Below are 24,737 nucleotides of genomic sequence, written 5' to 3' on the forward strand. Positions count from 1 at the left end.
TGTTTTGATTGTTTTTGGAGTACATCTAAACAGCCAGACCCAGTTTCTTCCAGCATACAGTGATCATTTAGATTTTTTTTTTTTTACTTTGGTAAGAAACCACTGCTTCATGTACTTTTTAAAGGGTTCGTTTAAACTAGCCTTTTTCATCTGGAAACAGAGAAGTCACCAACTATAGTCAATCATTATCACTAACAAGGAAGTCGGATGCCATGCAACAGTTAATTCACATTATAGAACTTGTCACATGAAGTATGTGAATGTATCAACTTAGTAGAAAAGTAATTCATGAAAGATCAAATTTGTGATTTTTATTTATTTATTTATTTAGAGCCAAAGACCAGTTGCAGAGTTTGTTGAAATCTCAAGCCTGTCATGACGTTCATGTCCTCTACAAATGTGTCAACTCTTGACTTGAGGCATCTGAGGCATCATTATTATCCTATTATATTTATATAATCCCCCCCACCGACCCCCACATTTTAATGATATATACAATCTGTAGACCTGATTCAGGTTTTGCTGTAGATGCTGAGCTCTTCCTTGACAGTGTTTGAGAACAGATGAACCAGCAGAGTCGAGTCGTCCACACCTACACTCAGGTACTTTTCCATTTCTGCTACTTTCTGCTTCTCCAGCTCGCGCATTTTCTGCTGGATTTTTTCACCTCTCTCCTTAATGACGAAATAGAAAAAGGACATGTATGTTTTTTAGTAGAGAAAAGTCATTAAGAGTATGAACCTAATGTAACCTGTTCTGAACCAATGTGTTTTAAAGAAAAAAAAACTTTTGTTTATGGAATTCAATTCAATAACACTATTTGCAATTTATTTGTACTTAAAATCATTAGAAATTTGTACTAATTATTTTATTATCTAGACATAGTCATGCTTAAAATGAAAAAGGAGAAAAAGGTAAATTAAATATTCTCTATTCGTCTGCTACAATGTTTTTCTATTTTGTGATTTAGTTTTTAACTAGTGCAGTCAATTATGTTAATTAAACTATTATAATAAATAAACTATTATTATTAATATTAAAATTTTTCAATATTAATGTGGATTATTCAATTCACATGGCTTACTAGGCAGAGCAGACAAATGCAAACTAATCATTTAAAATATAAATGTTTTATATTATGAATTGAATTATCACATCTTAACATGTTTCAACACCTTTGTTGTTTTTAAATAAACACACTCTTTATTTAAACTGCCCAGTAACAGATTGCTGCTCTGTCTGGGGTGCATTCTTGTCTTGCGCTTTTTAAATTAGCTCTTAATATAACTATAATGTTCCTAGATGCCATCTACTGGTCAAAATGTGCATTGGACATACAATTATTTAATACATTATTTATACTTAGAATTACAACTCTTATATCTTTTAAATTCATTATTTTAATGTCACACTGAAACAAATTATAAAATCCAACTTTTAATTAACTTTATTCTGACAAAGAGAAAAAAATCCCTTAAGAAATAAATCTTTTTAACAAAAGCACATGTGCCACAATTATTTCCCCTAGAAATTATTTGAACTAAATGTAGCATAAAACAAGAAGTTTGAATTGGACACGAAAATCATTTACTGACGATCTGGAGAGTCTCTGTAAAGAGAAATGGTTTTAAATTCACTGTTCTGTAGTCTCCAGACCTATACGATGATATAGGAGAAGAAATCAGCACTTAAATGTTAAATTCTTTCAGTGCTGAGCTAATTTACCAAAAAGTGAATATGGATGGTGAACCAAGGATGGTGAACTTTTAACAGCTTACCCGGGTGCTATCTATGATAGCAGCAGCCACTTCATGCTTTACGAATAGTGGGTGTTTACGGTTAGGTTTGCTCTGAAAGCGAGGTCTCTTCTTCACTGGGTCATCTTCTCCAAAACAAGGAGAACATGTTTCCTTCAACTGCTTTATATCAGCAACAAACACAAATGGCTTGAAAACAGACCTAAAACATGAAATAAAAATACTTTTAAAATGCATTTATATTGTATGAAGTGTTTGTTTATTCTAAAATAAATTATAATATACTTTTTGAATTGTATTTTTAATTACTTTTGATTACTTTTGTGTAATGTTTGTAGCACTGGAAACAATGAATTACAGTGTTATTATCTATAGCCAGATTTAGTCACAGGTGCAGCGTTCTTCACCCAATTTCCACAAGATGGTTTATTGGAATTGGCTACTAAACTGTATTTACCCATTTACACCAACCCAGCTCACAGCTGTAATGGATCCAAACTTTTATTAACTTTACTCTATGTAGGGTCAACATTATTGCCCTTGATAGTTTAAAATAAATAAGCAAATATCTTCAGAAATAAGTGGATGTTGTAACATTGGTAGCCACCTGTGAGCTTCTTGGTACTATTTTTTTCTACTGCAGCTTTCTCCAGCTCATGAACATTTGCAGGGTTTCTTTTTCCAAAAGCAGATTTTAGCTCTCTCCAAAGATTTTCAGTGGGTAGGCGATCCAAAAACTAAATTCTCCCTAGTATTGTCTCGCCTTTGATCTGGCCCAGGCTTTATCTGTATTGTAGTGTGACTGTATGTTCACTTGTTTATCTGTGTGTATTCTGTCTCTCTTTTAGACCCCTTTATGCAAGCTGTTTTAAAAAGAATACATGTAATGTTTTGAGGCTGTAGACAGATGCTCCAGAAGAGCAAACCCACCTTTCTGGATCAGGTGTTGCAGTGAAGTAGTGAACACCAGGCAGGAATGGATGTTTGGGCAGTACAGACACCATGCTTCCTGTTGTCATGAACGTGCCTTCCATATTAATACCACTCTCTTTGTCTCTGAGAATTTCCATCATTGTCTCAGCTGTGATGTGACCTGTAAGTACAGCAGCAGTATAACAGCACTGAATCATTAAACTAATCCACATTCACTCTCTGTGTAGAACACTGTCACATTTACATAAATGGCATTAGATAAATTCAGCAGTTTTAGTTCATATGATATTACAGAAAGCATCATTTACAGACTGTTTTTAATTTATGCTATTATTTCTTTCCAAAGTAGACTCATATTTCTTGATGTACTCTTTACTATGAATTAAAGGAATACTCCAGCATTATCTGCATCTCAAGTGTAAAAGTGATTATTTCAATATGAGATGCTCAGGTGACGCAGCCCTAAATTATGCTGGCCCACTACCACTGAGATTTCGGATTAAATCTTCAATTGGGCTACATCTCTTTTTAAATAGATACAACACTTTTATTAATTTTTTCTGCAAAGAAGACTGGAACTTTGTCCACAGTGTATCTTTTCCCCTGTGAACATGGACTGTGAACATCCACAACGTCCACATAATTACTGATGATTAATGAATAAACTTATATGGGTCAAGCTTGATTGGTATAATCATCCTTTGATCTGAAACTAGTGATTTGTAGAAGGAAATAATTTGTGATTGGGGTCTGATCACACAGATGCCACTATATTCTTTCAGGTGTTGCTCCATTGAACAAATATTTGCATATTGAACAAATATTGCAATTGAACAGTTTGCATTATATAATTGTAAATATTAATTATTTCGACAAAATATAACAGTTGACCTTTCATTGCAAAGACTTACATTCAGTTTCTGATTTTTTTTTTTTTTTACCTTGATTCTTTTCAAGCAGCCTGCGTCCCTCGCAGTAGCGCCCCCCAGCGGCTGCTATACGTGCTGTGTTCATAAAGGAGTAAACCTCAGCAAAACTGAACTCCACCTTGCCGTCCCACCAGCCTTTCTTCTGTGCATACTCCCTCATTCCCAGGTGCTCCCTGTCGATCTTGGTGGTGATGGAATACTGATTAGAAATATTCCGATAGCCACCTTAATAGCAGCCAAAAGGAAAAGCTCATTACAATACTGCATTCAAGTTAACTCTAGACTGTAAAGCTAGGTCTTCTGTAACTCTGGGCAATGTTGCTCTACGCCTGTGAGTAAAGGTTGTACAACATGATTGTAAAAATAATTACTAATTACTCTCTACTCTCTCTGCAGCCCAGTATTTTCCAGATGTCTCCAGCACCCAGGCTTCATTGCGGTCACAGATGAGAAAGCTGTTATGGTAAGTAAAGGTACACTCATCCTCCATGCAGTTGCCTCCCTGGCCGTATTTCTCCAGCAGCTCCACTATCACATCCACAGCCTTCTCTGCACTGTCTGCTCGCTCCAGAGCCAATCTAAAACAAGAACAAAGCATGTTAATAATAATATCATTATAAATAATCAAGATTGGACAACTAGTACTAATGGCTAAATATGGTATACACTGTCCTTGATATGTTAGGTAATGTGTTTTATTAAAATACAAAAAAGGATAACAGACAAATTGAAAATTAATCTATCCATGTACATTTATGTCTAAGTTTATAAAATAAGAATGTACATAGCATTAGTTAGTTTAGACAGTTAACCAAATACAATTGACAAGCAGTAATACCTAATGAGTTCTTTAATCAAGTAGTAATAGGGCCAGTGATAGCTCAGTGGTTAAGGTACTGGACTAGTAAACAGAAGGTTGCCGGTTCAAGCCCCGCCACCACCAAGTTCCCACTGTTGGGTCCCTGAGCAAGGCCCTTAACCCTCAATTGCTCATTGTGTAAGTCGCTTTGGATAAAAGCGTCTGCTAAATGCTGAAAATGTAAATGTAAAATGTAGTAAAAAATTACTATTGTTGTAATTGTTATAGCTATAACTAACAGTAATTCCATTTAATGGTAAACTATTTGCATTTATAACTTACATTCCTAATGTGCAGAACTGGACCAGAAGGGGCATGTTTAATTTAGTATGAAAAAAATTAAGTAATTGGGGCGTGGGTGTGGTACAGCAGTATAAAGTGCTACCCACCACCCACAGGATCTGAAGCTCTCTTATATTTAAATCCCAGCTGTGCTATCGACTGGTTGGCCATCTACACAGACATGATTGGCTGCCTGGGGGGAAGTGGCCAAAGCCCCGGCATTCCTGCCTTGCTGTGTTTCCTGGTGGAACCAGACCGGCTATGGCCCTGGGCAAAATAAAGAGGTAGATGAAAATAATAAAAAAAAAGATCACCTGACTAGATCCATGCCCAGTAACGCTTCATCCTCATCAGCACTTTGTCTCCCCCAGACAGCCTCATTTCCGATGCAAAGCTGGTGCTCATTGGCTCCCATTTCAGCTCCCCAGAGCCACGCTGGCCTACTCAACACCACAGCATAGGTATGTGCAGCTTGCTCAATCTTTATGTATGTGCACTGCTCAATATCAAAACAAGACAAGGGAAAAATATTTAAGTCCATGTACAAACACCTGCCTACATTGTTTTGTTACCGTTGTGACTGTGGTACAGTGTACTGACTGGTAGAGTGGGTGCCACTTAGCAAAACCTTAATTTTAATCACTCTATGGGGAGTTTTGCATGTTCTTCTACTTTTGTGTGGATTTTCTCTCAGAACATGCAGAAAGTGTTAGTTACTCTAAATTGCATTTAGGTGTAATGACTGAGTTGGCGTTTGACACTGCGCAACCCTGTTAAATAACTGAATGAAAAAATTTACTACATATTCTATTCCCCTTTTAATATTGAGTTGCAACCCTGTATGTTTAACATTTAAGGCAAAACCACAATAAATAGACCATAGTCAATCAACAGTTGATCATAGGAACGTTTATGTTACCTCAACTTTTTCTCCTGGGCTGAAATCCTTGGCGGGGAAGTAGACTACCTCCTGGACCTCATCACAAGGTCTGTCAGAATTCTTACCAAAAACGATGCGCTGTCCCTCTGTAGCTGGAGGCAAAGCCACAAACGTGTCACAGGAGGATGGAATCATTCTAAACAAGAAAAACAGATTAAGCTAATTAAATACAATATATAAATACAATATATGATCAAAGGTGTGCGGACACCCTCCTCAGGGGACAGTGGTAGCCAGGTGGGTAGATCTTTGGGCTATCAACCGGAAAATTGGCAGTTCAAATCCAGGCTCTGCTATGCAGCCACTGTTGAGCAAGGCCCTTAACCCTGTCTGCTCCAGGGGCGCCGTACGATGGCTGACCCTGCGCTCTGACCCCAGCTTCCAAACAAGCTGGGACATGCGAAGAAAGAATTTCATTGTGCTGTACACCTGTATATGTAAATATGACAAATAAAGTATATCTTCTTCTTCTTCTATTGAGTTCAGGTGTTTAATCTACACACATTGCCAACAGGTGTATAAAATAAATTATTTACAAATACATGACTTGGGCATGACTGTTTGGACATGACTGTGTCCCCTGTGCACAAACCAAGATTCATAAAAATGATTTGTTTAGTTTGATGTGGAGGAACTCCAGTGGCCTGCATCAAGTCCAGTATCAATGCCTGACCTCACAAATGCTCTTTTGACCTTAACAGACACACTTATTCATGTCCGAGGCCCTGCTGTGGACTGGCGCCCTGTCTGTGGTATTCACGTCTCCTGTACCTAGTGGTTCTACGTGGCACCGGATTCGCCGCGACCCTAACCAGGATAAAGCAGTTGATAAAAATGAAACGTGCACCAATAATGTAGAGGAGGTAAAGAAGTTGCGCACAGTATATATAATTGTATGCATTATAATTCATTTAATAATGTGATGTAATTTTATAGTAAGTACAATGAATTAGATTAATTTAAGTAGAGAGGTAGCATACCAAGAGTGGGTTAGGTTACTATTTACGTGACAATGTTCACAAAAGTAAATGTAAATAACACACTCACCTAAAGCTAAAGGTTCAGCAATCAGTGTAGTTTCACTACAGAAGTAGCTTTCATGGAAATTCAGTACCACACTTCTATAGCAAGATCTGTCCTTAAAACCTACAGACTTTCTGTTTCCATTCCCTCACACGAAAGCAAGTACACTTTACCCAAACGAAATGAAAACGAAGGTGAATTGCCTAATTATAAATCATATATCATGAAGGTCCTGGCTTGTGTATCATTTGTAAATCTGCGAATTTGTTCGCCTGCAAATGCAGCCTTCGAGCGCTTAACAAATTATCGTAAATACAAGTTCTCGACCAAAAACTTGCACAAAAATGTCGATTAAGATTTTCATGTACGAGTTTACCACTTGGTGCAAGTTTAATCTTTTATCGAGTTACAGAATTTATTTTGCTTTTTATTTACTTGTTCAGTAAAATGAAATTTAGTTTAAATCAATTTTAAGGCATTGGGAAACTTTGTATTTTGCGTGACTTACCTTCTAACAAACATTTTAATGCCAACAGCTTTTTGTGTAGCTTTTTGTAGTGCAATTTATGCCTCTTGTAAAAGTAAAAACAACACGGTAATCGCTACTGATACATTCTTTAACATTAAAAAACAAAATTACAAACACAAATTTGTAATCAAGTGAATGTAGCATAACGTAAGTACTACGCTTTTTACGTAAGTGTTGACGTTTAGGGATATTTAAACAGTAAATCATATGGATTTCCTCAGCTTTTTGCAGAGCCTATGTTGATGTGAACGATTTGTAGATCTGCGATTGTATTGGCTAACCGCTACGTTGACGCAGACCGGACCCGGATATACATTGGCTTGTAAACAGCGTTAGCAGGCCGTGTTATGTTGCTGTAAGACTTTTCATTTTAAGTGGTGTTTTTACTTCACATACAGACATGGGGAAATCTTTCGCTAATTTTATGTGTAAGAAGGATTTTCATCCTGCATCCAAATCCAACATTAAAAAGGTAGGTTACCTATTTCAGTAGCTAATAAACAAAGCTAACTGCGCTAGTTTGCGTGTTTCCTTTAAAAGTCGGGGATAATGTGTTAGATGGTGGGACGCTTGTTGTTAATGTAAACACTTGTTGTTAACATTTGTTTACTCTTTTAAGTCCTTTAATTATTTAATTTTATGCACAGATGGCAAATTGGTGTATAAAAGCTTTGAAGCTATCTAGCATAGTGAGGCTACATGTTCCGTACATGTTCTAGTTATTATTATTTTTTTCAAGTAAATAAACTCAGTTATGAACCTAACCTTTTATTTCTGTTTGAAAGCGAATTATGTAGTTTTACACTAATATTTATATGGAACGGATCATGGTTGTAAAGAACACTGACAAGTATTTTTGTTTATAGTCTGTGGTAAAACATTAAACCACAGTGTTCCGTACATTCAGTCAGCATTTTCTGCTGTCAGTAAATGTTATGTGTTTCAGTTTCCACTGGCAATCAGTGTGTTCCTTAGACCTGTAGATCATTATTTCAATTAATGTTATGAAGCTCGACATGATATGATACTTACAAACAAACATAAAAACCACCTGGTCTTTTTTACATGGTTTAAAAGTCAACCTGAAGTAGAAACACAAGAGCAATGAGGTCTTTTAAACCTCTGCTTACTGAACCCCTAATTACAAATTAGATACTTGTAAACACTTCATTGCTTTACTCATAAATTTCAGTGGAATTTGCATGTTCTCCCCGTGTCTTGTTTACTTCGGCAGCTCCGGTTTCCTCCCACAGTCCAAAGATGTGCAAGTGAGGTGAATTAGAGAAACAAAATTGTCCATAACTGTGTTTGACATTAACCTGACATTAAAATCCTAGAAATTCTGGAAAAGGTAATTTAATTAATAAGATAAGATTCCTTTATGGATCCCCATGGGAGAAATCTGAATGTGAATCAGCTCCAGTACAGTGTAAGTACAGTAAATAAAGTAAATAAAATAGAGTAGTTTGTTGGCATCTCCAGCCTTGATGCCACCACCCCAGCACACCACTGCAAAAAAAGAGGGCGCTGGCTAAAAGCTTTCAGCAGTCTGTTGCACACATTGAAAGACCTCAACCTTCTCAGAAAAAACAGTCTGCTTTGTCCTTTCCTATAGATGACATCAGTGTTATGTGTCCAGTCCAGTTTGTTGTTTATATGTACCCCAAGGTACTTGTAGGAGTCCACCCTCTCCACCTCCTTTCCCTGTATGAAAACCGGAACAGGGGGGCTTCTGTTCCTCTGGTGATCTACCACAATCTCTTTTGTCTTGCTGATGTTCAGGTGATTTTCACTGCACCATGTAGTAAAGCTCTCGATCAGTCCTCTGTACTCCTCCTCGTTGTCTCTGGTGTCCAACAATGGAGGAGTTGTTGGAGAACTTCTGGAGGTGGCAGGAACCAAAGTTAAATCGGATAAGCTTGAGTAACAATAGTTTCACAACTTTTTCCATCTCTGCTACTGGCAAAGAGAAATGTGTGGAATTAATTTTTGTCTGATATTTGCTTTACAGTTAAAAATACTTAATTCTAGTTTTGAAAGGTCATATTGCTTCAACACTTCATTAGTGATCACCAGAACTAAACGTATGGTTTAATTGTCAATTTAAATTTATGAATAAACTTTATCTTAGGTATGGATAGCAGAGCAGAAAATCACCTTCGATAAGAAGAAGCAGGAAGAATTGATGCAAGCTTATGTAAAAGAGCAGGATACCTACAACAACAGGTACACACACAGAATGTTATGTTAGACATGTTAAAAGGGTTAAGAAGAGAAAAAAACATAAAAAGAATAAAGCATATATAATTTTAGCAGTCAAAACAGACTACCACTGTGTATCCCAACCTTTATATTATTGTTTTGATTTAACATATTTTGGCATTTAATAGGTGCTTCTATCCAAAATGACATAAAAGTTAAGGACATGACCACCACTACCAGGTTTGGCTGGGACGGCAGACTTTCTGATTAAGTACCTGATTAACTACTGCGCCACCGTGAACCCACATCTACATGCAAAAGATTTCATGCCCTCAAATAAAAATACTCCTTGCAATGATGACGGAGCAGTCTTAAACACAAAATACCTTAATTACTGACAAAAATAAAACGGACACTTTTTCCAATCTTCTTTTCTTATCTGCTGTTGATATTTAACTTTCTTGCCTGTCCCTTTCCACTATAACAGCTTTCAGTATGTTTTAATCACTTAATTTTATTATATATTTACATATTCTATTATTGTATCAGTATTTACTTAGATCCACTTTATATTTTGTACTACCTAATGGTCTTTATTATTTTGGATCATAAACGTTTGTTGAATTTGCCTATTTTAAGTTATTACATTGTTGCATCATAAATCCACATTTTATTTATTACTTTTCGCTAATGATTTATTTAAGAATGCAAACCTCTGTGGGTACCTGGAGTTGCCATGAGGTGGCAGTAGAGTATAATGTTTTGATCTGTTGAGCTTCATGTGTATTGAAGGTTGCTGATGGGTGATGATCGAGTGAAAAATGGACTCAATTTCATGTATGAAGCTCCTCCTGGTGCATCCAAGGGTAAATATTAATTATTTTAACATACACAAGTAAGAAGCCACATGATTCATAAAACTTTCTTTTGTAATTTGTCTTTATTTTCTGCTTTTTTAATGGCTCATCATGAAGAGGAGACCAAAGAGGTAATTTATCAAATACATCAGTTGTTCATACTTAGAATAAAGCACTTTTACTATCCGAACATGCAAATATGTGCTGCATTTATAAATTCTGTTTAATTTGATTTGAACAGGAAGGAGAAGCTGAATACAAGTTCGAGTGGCAGAAGGTTGCACCTCGTGAGAAGTAAGTTATGTTTGTAGTTGTTTGTGTTTAAACAAATAACTGATTTTGTATTGACATTATATTTATTATTTTATTTCTCACTCTTTAGATATGCAAAAGATGACATGAACATTAGAGATCAGCCATTTGGCATCCAGGTATTTATTCTTCTCTCTTTTGTGCCTGGCTTAGGGAAAGACACTCATACACTGATGTTAAAAATTTTCTTTCTAATTAGAGATCACTCAGGCCTTTTGAAGCCGATACTGATGGGTTTTTTACTTTAGCACAGAAGGGTTGGAAAAAATAGCAATAAAAACAATAGCTAAAAGAGTTGCACAGTGTTTGTTTGGTGGATGAGTGTGCTGCATGTCTTAAATCAGGGGTTTCAACATGGGAAGCACAAGCTCCTGTTAAGGGGGTCATGGAATGGTCATATATTTAAGATTATTAGACCAGGAAACAGATAAAAGATTGAAAGTGCAGTTTAACTTTACAGTATTTGAGTTCATGTCAAGGATAGATTACTGTGGTACTGTTGATTCAATAAAAATTTTATATAGGCTCATTTTTGTTAATCGTTCATAACTTAAAAAAAAAAATTGTTACCTCTGTATAAAACTGTATAAGATTTTACTCTCATGTATAAATCTGATTTAAGATCTATCCAATCATACTATTTAGCCAAATATTGACTGTTTTATCATTATTTTAAAATCATTTTCTTGTTGTTTTAATAGTTATGTGTACATACACAGATAAACGCCACATCCTGTTTACATTGTTTTGTAGGTGCGGAATGTGAGGTGCATCAAGTGTCATAAGTGGGGTCATGTGAACACAGACAGGGAATGTCCTCTCTTTGGCCTGTCAGGAATCAACGCTAGCTCTGTAGCAAATGATGAAGCAGGTATCTTTTTCTGTAGTGTTCCAGATAACACATTCTAACAACATTTTAAAGGATTTTCCTGTTTATATGCTCTGAAAATTACATTCTATGCCAAGTGTGTTGATACGCCTTGCATAGAGAAATGCAGTCTCTGCATGCATGCATTAAAACTCAGACCGCTGAGAGACACTGTTTTAAGCCAGACACATCCAACAGACTTACTAGTGCATCCTACAAGGCTGATATTCCAGTGCAACAGTAATGCAGATGGCAGGCAGGTGCTAGCCTCTCTGTTAATGTCATGTTGCCTGCTTACTGCCATCAGCTATACAAAATCATAGTTGTTACAGTTAATTCTAAAATATTAGGCTACTTATAAGTGCATTACTAAAAAACGTGAGTCAGACACCAGTGTGATAAGTTGCTAAAGGCTGTGCCACCGTTGATGTGGCACAATTATGAAACAGCACTTTTCCAACAGTTCAGTTTGTCAAATTCCTGCTGAACTTGCCCTGGTCTGAACTAAGTGCTGTTATTGTGAAGTGGAAACAACAGCTTAACCACCAAATAGTAGGTCACACAATCTTACAAATGGATGTGATGTAGCGCACAAAAAGGTGCTAAAAACGATCTTTTGTTTTGAAAAGCAATAAAAACTGTATCTCTTGTTTTGGAAAGCAATATCAGCACTAGAACTTTTTGTCAAGTGCTTCATGAATTGACAGTTAAGCTTAAGATCACCACATTCAATGCTAAGTGTCAGCTCAGCTGAAGTGGTGTAAAGTCCATTGGACTTTAAAGTATTGAAAACTCAGTATGCACTTTAACACAGCCTTTAGCAACTTAGCATGTTGTCCGGAGTTAATTTATAAGATTTCTCCTAATTGTATTCAAATATACACTATTGTCTGTTTTTTATACAGATATTATTGCCAGTTACTAACATGGCCAGTGTTCTTGGCCTTAGGATAGCAATCTGGAGTGGAATTTTCAGTACTAGAGACTAGAGTACTGAAGCGATTTACAATCATTACATTTCTACGGATGTAATTTATATTTCTGATAATGTTTTTGCTGGAAGCTTTAACAAGAGAATATTTTAAAAGGAAAATGCATTTTAAACCTAGTAATGACTAATGTGATTTAAACCAATTTCAAATATTCTTTTTGTGGTTATGGGGCACTTGGGCTTGGGACTGGTACGTAGAGCACACTGACAAGTGCATCTGCCAATGGCAAGGCTGTTCAGCCACTTCCTACTTCAGACATAGAAAGACATGTCTGTGATGCCCGACTGGCCAATAGATTAAAACCCTGGATTTCAGCCACAGGTTGCTGTATGGATTAATGTTACTAATGTATTTTTAAACAGAATGTATGCTAATATGAGTAATATTGCTGTATTAACAATGTATTTGTGCTAAACATCTCTGGTCGTGATGGCAGCCTTGCAATCCTAGATTTAATGATTCTAATGAATTGAAAGTCTTTTACAAAAAATAATCATTACGTTCATTTCAAAACAAATTAAAAGAAAGATTTTTGTGTGAGTACAATTATATATAATGTATGTAATTGTATTCACACCTGCCAAAAAAGATTCTTTTAATTTGTTGTGGGATAAATCTAATGATTTAAGTGTCTTTAACTTTAAGACTTTAAGTGTAGTCTTGAGTCTTGGGCTCAGTGCTTCAGATTCTGTGAAGCTGTACACAAAGTGGTGGTGTGATGTGTACTTTGAGCTGTAATCAGTGTAAAGCAGTACAGTGATGTATTTACCCCTCCTGCGTCCAATACAACAGTTCTTAGACCGGCCCTCCCCCTGAGCTGCCGGAAAAAAAGCAATTATTGTGTATTCTGATTTGCTCTAACCACTGCTTTGGCGGAATAATACAGTGTGATTTGCCCAGTCAGTGGACGAGTGAGTTGATTTGGTGTCCCTTTCTGTTAACAAAGCCAGTGCTGAGCTCCCCTCTGAGGGGGAAGCACACACATCAATGGGACTGTGATGTTGTGTTTTGTGCTAACAGGCCCGTCGATGCACCCCTCCGAGTTAATGACGGAGATGAGGAACAGTGGATTTGTGCTGAAGAAATGTGTCCTTGAGAGGAACGCCACTATTTGTGATGGAGCACAGGTAATCTCCAGGTCCCTTTGACCCCCTAGTTTCAAATAAGACCAACGATATCACCCATGCTTGCTTTTGAGCGAGGATAGGTGAGAGCATGATTGCAGTAAAACAGCCAATAATCAAACGGGTAGCGTAGCTGTACCGGTCTGTGCAAGTGTAGTCAAGAGGCCGGGGGCTGATGAAACTAACTACTAAAATTATAGAAGAGCATGTAAAAGGGCATACTTCTTATTTATCAGATATGTAGATTTTATGCTTCTTATGTTTATTGTCCCTTACATATTTATTTTACTGCATGTGTGGTTGACTTTTCTGCAATGTTGTTAGTGCTGATATGATGACCAGCTTTATTACTGCATTGGTACAGGAGTTTGTGGCCAGTGAAGAGGAAGATGATCCTGAAGTTGAATTTCTTAAATCTTTAACAACAAAGCAGAAACAGAAACTCCTCAGGTTTGTTTATTTTTCTGAATTATGTTCTAATATGTTTACATACACAGTAATAATCTAAGTACAGTGGTACCTTGAAACTCAACGTCAATTGGTTCTGGGAGTGGCGTTGCGTTTTAAGGTATTTTTTCTCATAAGGATGTTTGGGAAACTTGTTAATGCATCCCATGGTCGCATGAAACTGCATATATTTTAGGCTAATGTAAAATAAAGGGGTTGTTTTTGACACTTTTACACTGAAAATAACACATACGGTATAAAAAACACTGAAATACAATTTAAAAAATACAATAAAACCTGCTCTATATATTTACTTTATTTCTTATGCCTCTTAATTAGTGGAGAGAACTTAAAAGCAGGTTCAGTGTTTCTATGTGGTTCTTTTAATAAATTAAGTCACATTAAGCTTTTTTAACAATAAGAGTTTTAGACTCTCTCGGAAAAGCTGCGTCTTACAATTTCTCAGAACCCCGAGCTGTAACACAAGTTTAAAAGTGAAAATCCAGCTAAACACAGATACATGTGGACCTTTCAGACTGGATTTGATGGTTATTCCACGCAAATGCAGATCCAAACACTTAAAATCAGAGGGCAAACTATACTTTAGAATCAAGTGGTCCACTCTGAGGGAAAATTCATAATGGGTACGAAACCTCGTTATTTGTGTAATCCATCATAAGTGAAATGACTTTTAAAGAGTATAGTGCGGAAGTGTGTATAGCTGCAGCCAATCATAAAATTTATAGATAATTTCTATTGCTTTACACTTGTTTTTTTTTCTTTGACGGTTATTATTATTTTATTGTCAGTTTAATTAAACACATTTAACACATTTGTATGTTTCTATTTGTTAAAGAACTTCAAAATGTAATAAACTGAACTTACTGTGCCGCCCTATTCAGTTTACATAAATCCAATGTAAAATGTTAAATAATTAGAATTGTTATTGTATCATGGTGAGTTTATGAGCTGCATAATAGTTGTTTAGTAAAAAAAATTGAAAATATGAACATTTTGGGGAATTTTTCAACATATTTTTCTCTTTTTTTCAAAAAAGAAAACTTGATCGGCTTGAGAAGAAAAAAGACAAGAAGAAGAAGAGCAAAAAAGAGAAAAAGAACAAACGTAAGAAGAAGAAGGCCAAGACCTCCTCCAGCAGTAGCTCAGACAGTAGCAGCAGTACTGATTCTGAGTCTGAAAGACACAAAACCAGGAAGGAGAAGAAAAAGAAGAGAGACTCGTCCTCTGAAATCAGCTCTGACAGTGAGAGTAAAGGAAGAGCCAGAGTACCAAACAAAGACTCACACAACAGCAGTCGTTCTCAAACTTCTGATTCTAACCACCACAGAGACAGTAAACATGCAGTCACAAATTCAGACAAGCAAGACAGGAGACTGGTACAAGGCCAGAGGTCACCACGTGGAAAAGACCGCTTAGACAATGATAGGAGTAGACACAATGAGAGGAGTAAAAGTCCTCACAGAAGAGAAGAGGAACGAGTTAGGGGAGACAGGGAAACAGGCCGAGACAGCAGGAGGAACAGAAGCGTGAGTAGACAGAGAGACAGCGAAAGGAATGAGAACAAGACGAGGAGAAAACACAGAAGCCGCAGCGGTGAACGAAACTGCGGTGGGAGAGAAAGAAGTAGAAGTCGAGAGAAAAGGAAAGATCAGGAAAAGAGGGTAAAACGAAGAAGCAGGAGTAGTGATCGAAATAGATGTGAAAAAAGGAGTCGGAGCAGGGATAGACGAAAATAATGGAAGGAGCAGGAGGAGTGAAAGCCACAGCTTTAAACAAAGGAGAGAGGGAAGGACATAGAAATGAGTGTTAAACAGGAGAATTGAGTTGGGAACATGTGGGGTTGAGAATGGAATATAAATTTAGGGAGAATTAATGCTGGTGTAATTGTGCATTCCCTAAAGTTTTTGTTTTGTTTTTAATTTGAGTAAAATGTAGATGTGTACCATAATCATACTGGCGTGTTTTATTCCTATAAATTGTCATTAGACTTTAAATGATGCTTTGTTAATAGTTTTTATTGCCCGCGGTGTAAACAGGCTTCAGTTAAAACTTTTGTCTTTTTAGAAATTTATGGTTGGAGTATTGTACCACAAGAGGGCGCCAAACTACTATCCAAACGCAACTTCTAGAGTCACTCCATCATTTTTTCCTAACAAGTATTTCAGCTTGTGTATGAGCGTTATCTTTCTGTATAAACATCAGACAGGTACCTGCTTAGTCTTTAACCTGAACACTGTTTTGCAGTACTACAATGTTTACTTGCCTTTAGGATATGTAGTTAATTTTAATAAGAGCATAGGTAATTTCTACACCTATCACTTTAGTGATTTATTGACATCCACCTTTGAGTTTTAAGTTCATTGATTTGTTTACAAGAATTTTATATAGAAGCAATCTCGGCATATTACATACATAGATATGCATTAATTATAGTAGTTTTAAAAAATAGAATGGCTTGGATAATAGTAATAGTAACCTAATAATAGGTGTCCTTTCTATCGTCCTTATTTTAGGCTATTTACAATTGGATTTATCACGTACTGATATAAATTACATTGCATTAAATGAACAATATAACTTGATGATTTCTGTTTTAAACAAACCATTAATGCAGCTTTATGCAAAAGTTTGAGTAAGTACTCTACATGACAAATTTCATCACATTTAAATGCACACTCCTGTGTCTGCTAAATTTTACAAAAATCTTTTTACATATGTCACAATCATCAGCTAAATGAATATTGTGCACTGCAATTTACAAATATGTCATATTTTTACTTATTCTGTTCAGTAAAACTGGAATGACATTTAACCAGGGGTGTACAAATATTTATTGTACCAGAATACTTAAGAAGATAACAACAACCCTTTAGTTGCCAATAATTTATTTAGCAAATGCACATTTTCCTATAACAAGTTTATTTTCAAGATTTTTTTCTATTCTGTTTTAAAATACAGTCTTTACCATTGGGGCACCCAAAAAGTGTCATTTAATTTACTGGGTTGAATATTACTTATTATTTCATAAACAGTCTTGTACATACTGTTGATAATTGATGCAATATATTTTATTGTAGAAATTATAGGTTCACAACTGAAATAGATTAATTTAGTGCAACCCTTTATTGTAGCACAAACATTGTCTGCAATGCATTTAATTCGGAAATAATTGTGCTATATATTGTGTTTTAAGAAACTGTTTAATATAAGAACTGCAATTAAGAAACAAGTATCAGAAAGGTGAAGTGATTTTTTTTTAACCTTATGAACATTGCACAGCTAGATAAAAGAGTGTGACAAACAATTAATGATCCTAAAACCTAAAAATGCATAGACTTTACTCGACTTTCAGGGCTTAAATATCTCACCCAAACACTGGACATTACCAGAATCTCACAAAAAAAACTATGAATTTATTTAATTTAAATGTGTTCAGTATTTCCACAAAACGTTGCGCTGACACACTTGCAAAATGTGTTCTAAATATTTTAAGTGGAAATGCCACAAATTAAGAAAACTTCAGGTGCATGTTCTTGTGCATGTTTGCGGACAGAAATTTTGTGGTTTTGTGCATTATTGTTTGCTAGTTTTTTTTTTTTTTAATTCATGATATTTGGGAACAGATTCAACTCACGCTTTCAGCATTAGAAAGTCCTAGACTACAGTTAGTAACAAATTAGGTGCATTTTTAACATATCACAGAATTTATTAAATAAACTTTTTTAAATATTATGCAGGTATAATTTTGCAAATGTCATAGGTCAAGAATGCACCCTACAAAAAGGTTAACACAATTGTTGCCTTAAATGCAGCGTATTAAAAGACAAAAAGGATACAGATTTAATTATAAAGTTTAAAGGGTGCATTTGTCTTTAATATGTATAAGAGAAATTAGCTGTTTAAATTGAACTGAATTTACATTGTGTTAATAGACACTTTTAACAAGCTTTGGGGAAGATGGGGGCGGTGGTTTTAGCTTGTTGATGATCAGTACCATGCTACACATGCTGCTTGTGTCCCTCCTCGGCTGCGACTTGCTTTGATGTGGATTTATTGTGGTGCGCAAACAAAGCTTGACTTTTCTCCTGAGTCTCAGCAAGAGCGCATTCCAGCAAACCCGCAACAAAGCGCTGAGTGACGGATTCACTGTCCACCACCCCGGGTACCTCATACACCCTGACCTTTCACAGCGCCTCATTCTTGTCCCTGTATACGTTCCTGTTTGTAAATCTTAATGAGACCATATAATTGCAAAGTGTGCTTATGAATGCCTTCACGCCCAAACAGCGCTCATTTCCGTAGCACGCATTTTTTTTAGTGGCGCAATAAAATCGCATTAGAATCGTCCACATAATGACATCAAAGGCTGATGCGGGCGTTATGATATTAAATTCGGGCACCCACTTTTGTTAAAAAAGGTGGTTGTATTTTACAAGATTATTTAGATCATATTTGTTTGACTTTTGCAATTATATTTTAGAAATATAGCATATATCCACTGATTTATGTCCAATACGCATACCAAAATTATAATCATATATATCGTTAAATAATATATAAAGTATAGTGTATTTTTTATAAAATATTTGAACCCATTAATTGCATTTATTTGTATGATAACCTGTATGATGCCTTTTCCCTCTCAATTATTGTTTTAAAATCCAATCCTAATCCTACACAATTTCGTGAATATTACATGCTAATGGAACAATTTGATTTGTGTATTTGCCCTCAGTTTTGCCCGTACGACCCGCCACCAAGCAAAGGAAATGAAAATAATTTTCCTCTATTGCTTCTGGTCAATTGAACTTGGTCTCTGCTTGAAGCTTTTCCTGGCTGAGACGTGGAGCTGGAGCGGGTTCCCATGCGTGCTGAGCTGAGCTATAATTATTCCTCCTGCTCTTTCTTTCTTTCACATCGGACGCTGCACTGGATAAACACAAAGGAGTCAGAGAGCATCCTTGAACCCCTTCAATACGCGGCCACTGATATTCAAATAACAACCAGCGACCATTTGACTGCGCCGCAACAAGAGCGTTTTAAATTCTGTATTTGCATATGGCTTTTACCATTTTCCTTCTGAAAACTGGCACCCAGGAAAATAATAGGGAAACTGTTCCCATATACCGAATCAAGTGCAGCGCCCAGGAAGCCTAAGAGCGGCTTTATGCTTTAGCTCTCTCCTAAATGGACATTTTCTGTTTGACATGCAAATGTAAGCAGTTAATTTGAGCGATTAAAATAAATATTCAAGACCCTTTGTCACCGAACCCCCCTTGGAAAAGCCGTGATAAAGAGCGCTTGAACAAATGATGTCTCGGAGATTAATTAGATATTTGATAAGACACGAATCCCTATTTGAGAATACAAGACACATGGGGCTGCAATGTGCTCCAAGTCATAATTAATACTATTTAACAAGATTTTCACTTGGGAATTAAAGCCCTTTTCCGGGGCATTAACTATTGATTTCGTCCATTGGGGAACTGTCGATCTGCATTTATCTATATGAGATTTGAGTTATTGATTTTTTAATGTCCATGTTTTCTTTTAACAGTGGTTAAACTGTGGTGGTTGTTTTAAAATGTACCTTTTTAACTAGACCAATCATTTACTGTATTTAATAACACAAGAGACTGATATTAGAAAAATTTTTCACATGCTGTATTTTTGTTTCGACTAAGACAAAATAATTCTGATTCGTAATTCGGTTTTCAGTACTAGTGTCTCATCTCTTATTAGGGGTTGTTTATTCCGATTTTTAAAATAGTAGTAAAATTGAAATGACAACGAAACTATTTCGATTTTAAATCCCTTTAATTACAAAATGAAATTCTTATACGCGAGACTTTATACAATTAAACATTTATATCTTTTTTGCAAGGTAAAGAAAGAAGTAACTGAATTTTAAATAGCTGTGTTACATACATACTGACATCCACAAAGTGCGTCAAAAGTAAATAAACCCCCTGAATTTCAGGATCCACCACAAAACAGTAATAAGGAACATTTACAAGGAAAAAAATCATTATATTTGCCAATATAGCTACAATAAGTTCAGCTTGCAGTTTTTAGTTCAGTTTGACAGTTTCTTTTGAGTTTGCGCATTTTTTCAACACGTTTTATAGACCGTCCTGGAATGTGAAATAATCACTTGGAGGTTTGTTCTGTTGTTTTTGTTTCAATTACTGTGGTTCATTTCAGAACATATGTTTCATATCTCAAAAAAACAAACAAACTAGACTGTCACCAAATAAGTTCGTCCAAATCTTCACCCGTTTATTTATCCTTGAATACAGACCTACCAGTTTTTGGACAGCAGTTGAGTTTGCATGTATATATATGTATATTTTCATGTTGTCTGCATATTTGGCGGCATCGGGATGTTCAGGACTCGTGATGAGGAGATTGCTCTTTGACCGTGACTCTGGGGTTTACCCCCTCTAAAATGAGTTCTGGGGATTCGGACCTGGGGGTCTCCAGGTTACTCGTGTCGGTGTCACTGTCGCTGCCTTTTTTGCCTCCACCTCCGGCCGTGTGCGTTTTGATATGCTTGCTCAGGTGGTCGCTCCTCATGAAACGCTTGTTGCACACCGGACAAGCGAAGCGTTTCTCCCCGGTGTGAGTGCGCAGGTGCCTCTGAAGCTCGTCAGATCTTGTGAAGCGTTTGCCGCAAAAAAGCCAGTTGCACACAAACGGCCTCTCGCCGGTGTGCCATCTGAGGTGCGCTTTGAGGTGTGATGTTTTGCCGTAGACCTTGCCACATCCCGGTATGTGGCAACTGTGCAGTCCCTTTCTGCGCAGGCTGGCACCGGCAGGCCCGAGCCTTTCCGCCTCTTGGCAGTTCGGACAGTCACATGTGGCTCTGCCTGAATATCTCCTGGAGGATCTGGAGGTGGTACCGATGCCCGAGCTGGCACCTGATATCATCGCGTTAGCTGCTGAAGTGTCCGTGTACGTAGGGATGACTGTTTTGAAGCCGTCCTGCGTCAACAGGTGTTGGCTCGTGGACAGGAGATGGGACGCCGTTGGGCTGATGCCAGTCGAGCTAAAAGCGGAGTGTGTGAGGCTGGAGAAGTCGGGGTTGTAGCCGCCCAGTTGGGAGTGGATGGCCTGCGGTGTTCCAGAGTGCAGCGAGCTCTGCAGTGTACCCGCCGGGTTCTGCACATCAAGCCAGGAGCCCGGATTCGTGTGCACGTCCCACCACGAGGACGCGCCGTTAGCCACCTCGCCCGAGATCGTGGAGTGGAATCCGGATTTGTACCAGGATTCGTACGGGTGCGCCATACCCACTCGTGGGTACAAAGACTCCGCAGACGTGTGTACTTTGGAAATAAACGCTGACTGTCCGGATTCTTGAGAGGTAACACTGGCCGAGTTGGAAAACAAGCTGCTGTACTCGGTGGAGAAAGCGGACGAGGTTGGCGAGGTGGATGCCAGGCAAAACGCGCTGTTGTTTGTACCAGTGCTGGTGGTTAGTCCCGGGGTGCTGCGGCTCGTCGCCACGCTGAAGCCCGGCAGACTGGAGCCCAAGCTGCAACTCGATGAAGATCTTTTCCACGGATGAAATCCGCCTTTGGAAAACGCGCTGGAGTCGGGTAAAGTTGTCAGAGGACTTGTGTTGCCAATTTTATTACAGGTTGCCGCCAACATGGCCAAAGGGGTAGTTCCGAACCGCGGTTCTTCCTGCACAGAAATACATGTTTTTATTATTATTATGCGGTGATATTTAATCAATAAAAAATAAGCTGCTAACGATTAAGAAGAGGACTACATAATGTTTTAAACACTGGATGTTTCTCGAGTTTAAGAGAGTTCAAGAGAGGATTTATTGTCATTTCAGCTATAAACAACAACATATTGAAACGAAACAACATTCCTCCAGGACCAGGGTGTAAAATAGAACAAGCCAATACAATATAAACAGTGTATATAAACAACAGTACAATAAATACAAAATATATTTCTAATCTAAAAAAGTATTCATCAAGCATAGAAGTATTCATAAAGTGTTTTTGTTTTGTTATGATTTGCTCTGAAAAATTTAAAACAACACTGAGAAATATAATTTTAGAAATATCATATAAAACAATTCTTGCACAAGCAAATACATTTCTAAAACGAACATACTACAATTTACCCTTTACCAGCATTTGATAAACTTTGTAGCACTTTAGGTTTTATGTAGAGTATACAAATGCTTTTACAAAGTTGTCTTTTCCTTAAAAATCACACTATAAATAAAACTGACCGACAAATAATATCAGATCACAAAATTGGCCTTAAATTTATTAATATCGACAGCAAAGCAAAACATGAAGGTAGAGCTAAAAAGAACCTTCAAGGTGAAAAAACAACTTACCCCAAGTATAGATGTAGCCATAACCAAGGCTGTTACTGGACTTTTAAGGACTCCAGTGGTGTTGTTATTTTCCAGTTTGACTCGGACAGGACGGGATTTGTTGAAGTCTGTACTCGGGTCGCTCGTTCCCTGGCTGAGGTTTCACTCTCTACCTAGTTGTAGAGAGCGCCTTCTTTGAAGTACAGCTGCCTGGGACACTCGACCAATCTGCGCTGCGGATACTTAAGGGACGAGTCGTGTTCAGCCAATAAGAAACGCCTCCATGACAGAAATACTAAACCAGCATGTCAATCAATAACCAGGGTACCGATCCCACTGTCAGGCGTCAAGCGATCTGCTAATTTTTAAAGGTTTATTTTATATTTGGGGTAAATAGCCGGCAAGGCGCAGTATACCTCCACTGTAATAAAGAACAGCTCATACTGGGGTGTTATAAAACTTGGGACACTCGACATGGTAAGCGAATAATATTTGTTTTGTGCATGTGTTGGTGTTTAAGATGTCTGTTCGCGTATTAGGTTAATTATAGTAATATATTAATATATAAAAGTTTGCATATATTGCATTTATCATTTTATTCGTTAGACTTTATAAGGATAATAAAAAGTAAAGACTTCTCTATTTATTAGAACAGTTTATTTATTTTTGCTTGCATCCTAAAGTAATGTTATAAATGAATGTATTTACTATAAGATGTTATGCATATTACCCTTCGATTATATATATATATATATATATATATATATATATATATATATATATATATATATATATATATATATATATATAATGTATAATGTATAGTGATTGACATTTTTTTGATTTGACAGTCACCGCAGTCACCACCAGACATGCCTGACTGGGGAAATCAGAAGGGGAATAACAGATCTTACAACAGGTGTGAAAGGTGTGTCTGTGTGTGTCTGTCTCTGTGTGTGTGTGTGTGTGTGTGTGTGTGTGTGTTTGTGTGTGTGTGTGTGTGTTTGTGTGTGTGTGTGTGTGTGTGTGTGTGTGTGTGTGTGTTTGCTCAAGCGCTCAGTTTAAATACCTATAGAGAAGTCCTAAATTTTGTATTTACGCTTTGCCTTACTAGAGGCTCTAATAATGTAAACATAAATCACAGACCAAACATCAATGCCATGGCTATAATGTTACGGATAAAATAAGTTACAACTAATGTTAAATAATGTACACTGTTTATTATTTGTTTAAAGGGATTCATTAGTTAATATTAATTTTAACTCTTTTTTTTATGTTTTTAATACACTATTTTCTATTTACCATTTTATTGTATTTTTAAACGAAGATCAATGCTTTATACCAATGTGTTTTTTCTACTTGTTAAAACATTTAAGGGTAATAGCATAATTTAACAATGGCCTGCTTTGCAGTGAATCATCATCCTTTTAAAAGTTAAAGCAATTTTCCTGAAAATGGCCTCGCCGAAAGCTGCGCATTACAGTATTCAAAATTGCCAAATAATGCTCCATTATAGAGGCTGAGCGGTGCCAGCAGCCCGGCCGCAATTTGCTCCAAAGCGCTGCGCTTTAAATCCCTCCTATGGAGAGGGGAATCTAAAACTTTATTCAAATCCCCACGACGGAGCCTGGAAATGACTTCATTTCTGCAATCACTGTAAATTGACAGGGGAACAATTAACACTATTAAATATCTGTTAAGCATAAACACATTTGGCAGCAGATGAGAGAATTCTCTCTGACATGTGCGTGTGCGCTTCCTCTCCTGCTTTACATCTGCTTGTGTGTTATTTTACTGTAAATAAGTGCAGTGCAGATTCACGCTAATGTAAAATTCCTGAACGAATGTATTTGCAATTGTAATTTAGTTTTTCAGCGATCATAATCTAATGCGTTTTTTCCATATTAAAAATTATAATGATCATAACTTTAATTTTATTATTTTTTGTACACTGACGGCTTCGTTCTGGTCTGGATTGCGGCGAGTCCTGTGCCAAGCAGAAACACTGGGCTCAGGGCAGAAACACAGGACAGGACACCAATCCATTTTATTATGCATATGATAAATTCGTGTCTTGATGACTGTGACTGTTGATGGATATTTGTAGTCTATGATTTTTATATCATCATTAGCAAAACTGATCAACAACAAACTGCAAAAATGACAGCAATCAAGAATATAAAAAATATTTTATATCATTGGCTACAAGGCGTTTTTACATTTAAATATTTAAATATTTATGCATATGGTCTGCATGTTGTTTTGTGTGTAATCGTGTGATATTTTCAGACCTTGTGGGCATAGCAATATTTTATATTGTT

At 36.8% G+C, this 24,737-nt stretch overlaps 3 protein-coding genes across 3 annotated transcripts; 1 reads left to right on the forward strand and 2 right to left on the reverse strand.

The window, feature by feature from the left end:
* Positions 1-301: 301 nt before the first annotated feature.
* On the reverse strand, positions 302-6,855 carry scrn3 (secernin 3). The gene is made up of 8 exons (XM_063005878.1): positions 6,748-6,855; positions 5,680-5,836; positions 5,075-5,256; positions 3,998-4,197; positions 3,632-3,844; positions 2,688-2,850; positions 1,779-1,959; positions 302-674 (listed from the first exon to the last, which is right to left on the reverse strand). Exons 2-8 carry the CDS (start codon positions 5,833-5,835, stop codon positions 513-515), a joined length of 1,257 nt encoding a protein of 418 aa, XP_062861948.1. The 5' UTR covers position 5,836; positions 6,748-6,855; the 3' UTR covers positions 302-512.
* A 734-nt stretch (positions 6,856-7,589) lies between these two features.
* On the forward strand, positions 7,590-16,023 carry cir1 (corepressor interacting with RBPJ, CIR1). Its single transcript, XM_063006408.1, has 10 exons — positions 7,590-7,724; positions 9,384-9,478; positions 10,247-10,320; positions 10,429-10,442; positions 10,553-10,605; positions 10,694-10,742; positions 11,377-11,494; positions 13,504-13,610; positions 13,972-14,057; positions 15,112-16,023. The coding sequence occupies exons 1-10, from the start codon at positions 7,653-7,655 to the stop codon at positions 15,809-15,811; spliced, it is 1,368 nt and encodes a 455-aa protein (XP_062862478.1). The 5' UTR covers positions 7,590-7,652; the 3' UTR covers positions 15,812-16,023.
* A 4,319-nt stretch (positions 16,024-20,342) lies between these two features.
* Positions 20,343-22,458, reverse strand: sp9 (sp9 transcription factor). The gene is made up of 2 exons (XM_063006249.1): positions 22,438-22,458; positions 20,343-21,761 (listed from the first exon to the last, which is right to left on the reverse strand). Exons 1-2 carry the CDS (start codon positions 22,456-22,458, stop codon positions 20,463-20,465), a joined length of 1,320 nt encoding a protein of 439 aa, XP_062862319.1. The 3' UTR covers positions 20,343-20,462.
* Positions 22,459-24,737: the final 2,279 nt, after the last annotated feature.

The sequence above is a fragment of the Trichomycterus rosablanca genome, chromosome 12, assembly GCF_030014385.1.
Source record: "Trichomycterus rosablanca isolate fTriRos1 chromosome 12, fTriRos1.hap1, whole genome shotgun sequence".
Lineage (NCBI taxonomy): Eukaryota > Metazoa > Chordata > Actinopteri > Siluriformes > Trichomycteridae > Trichomycterus > Trichomycterus rosablanca.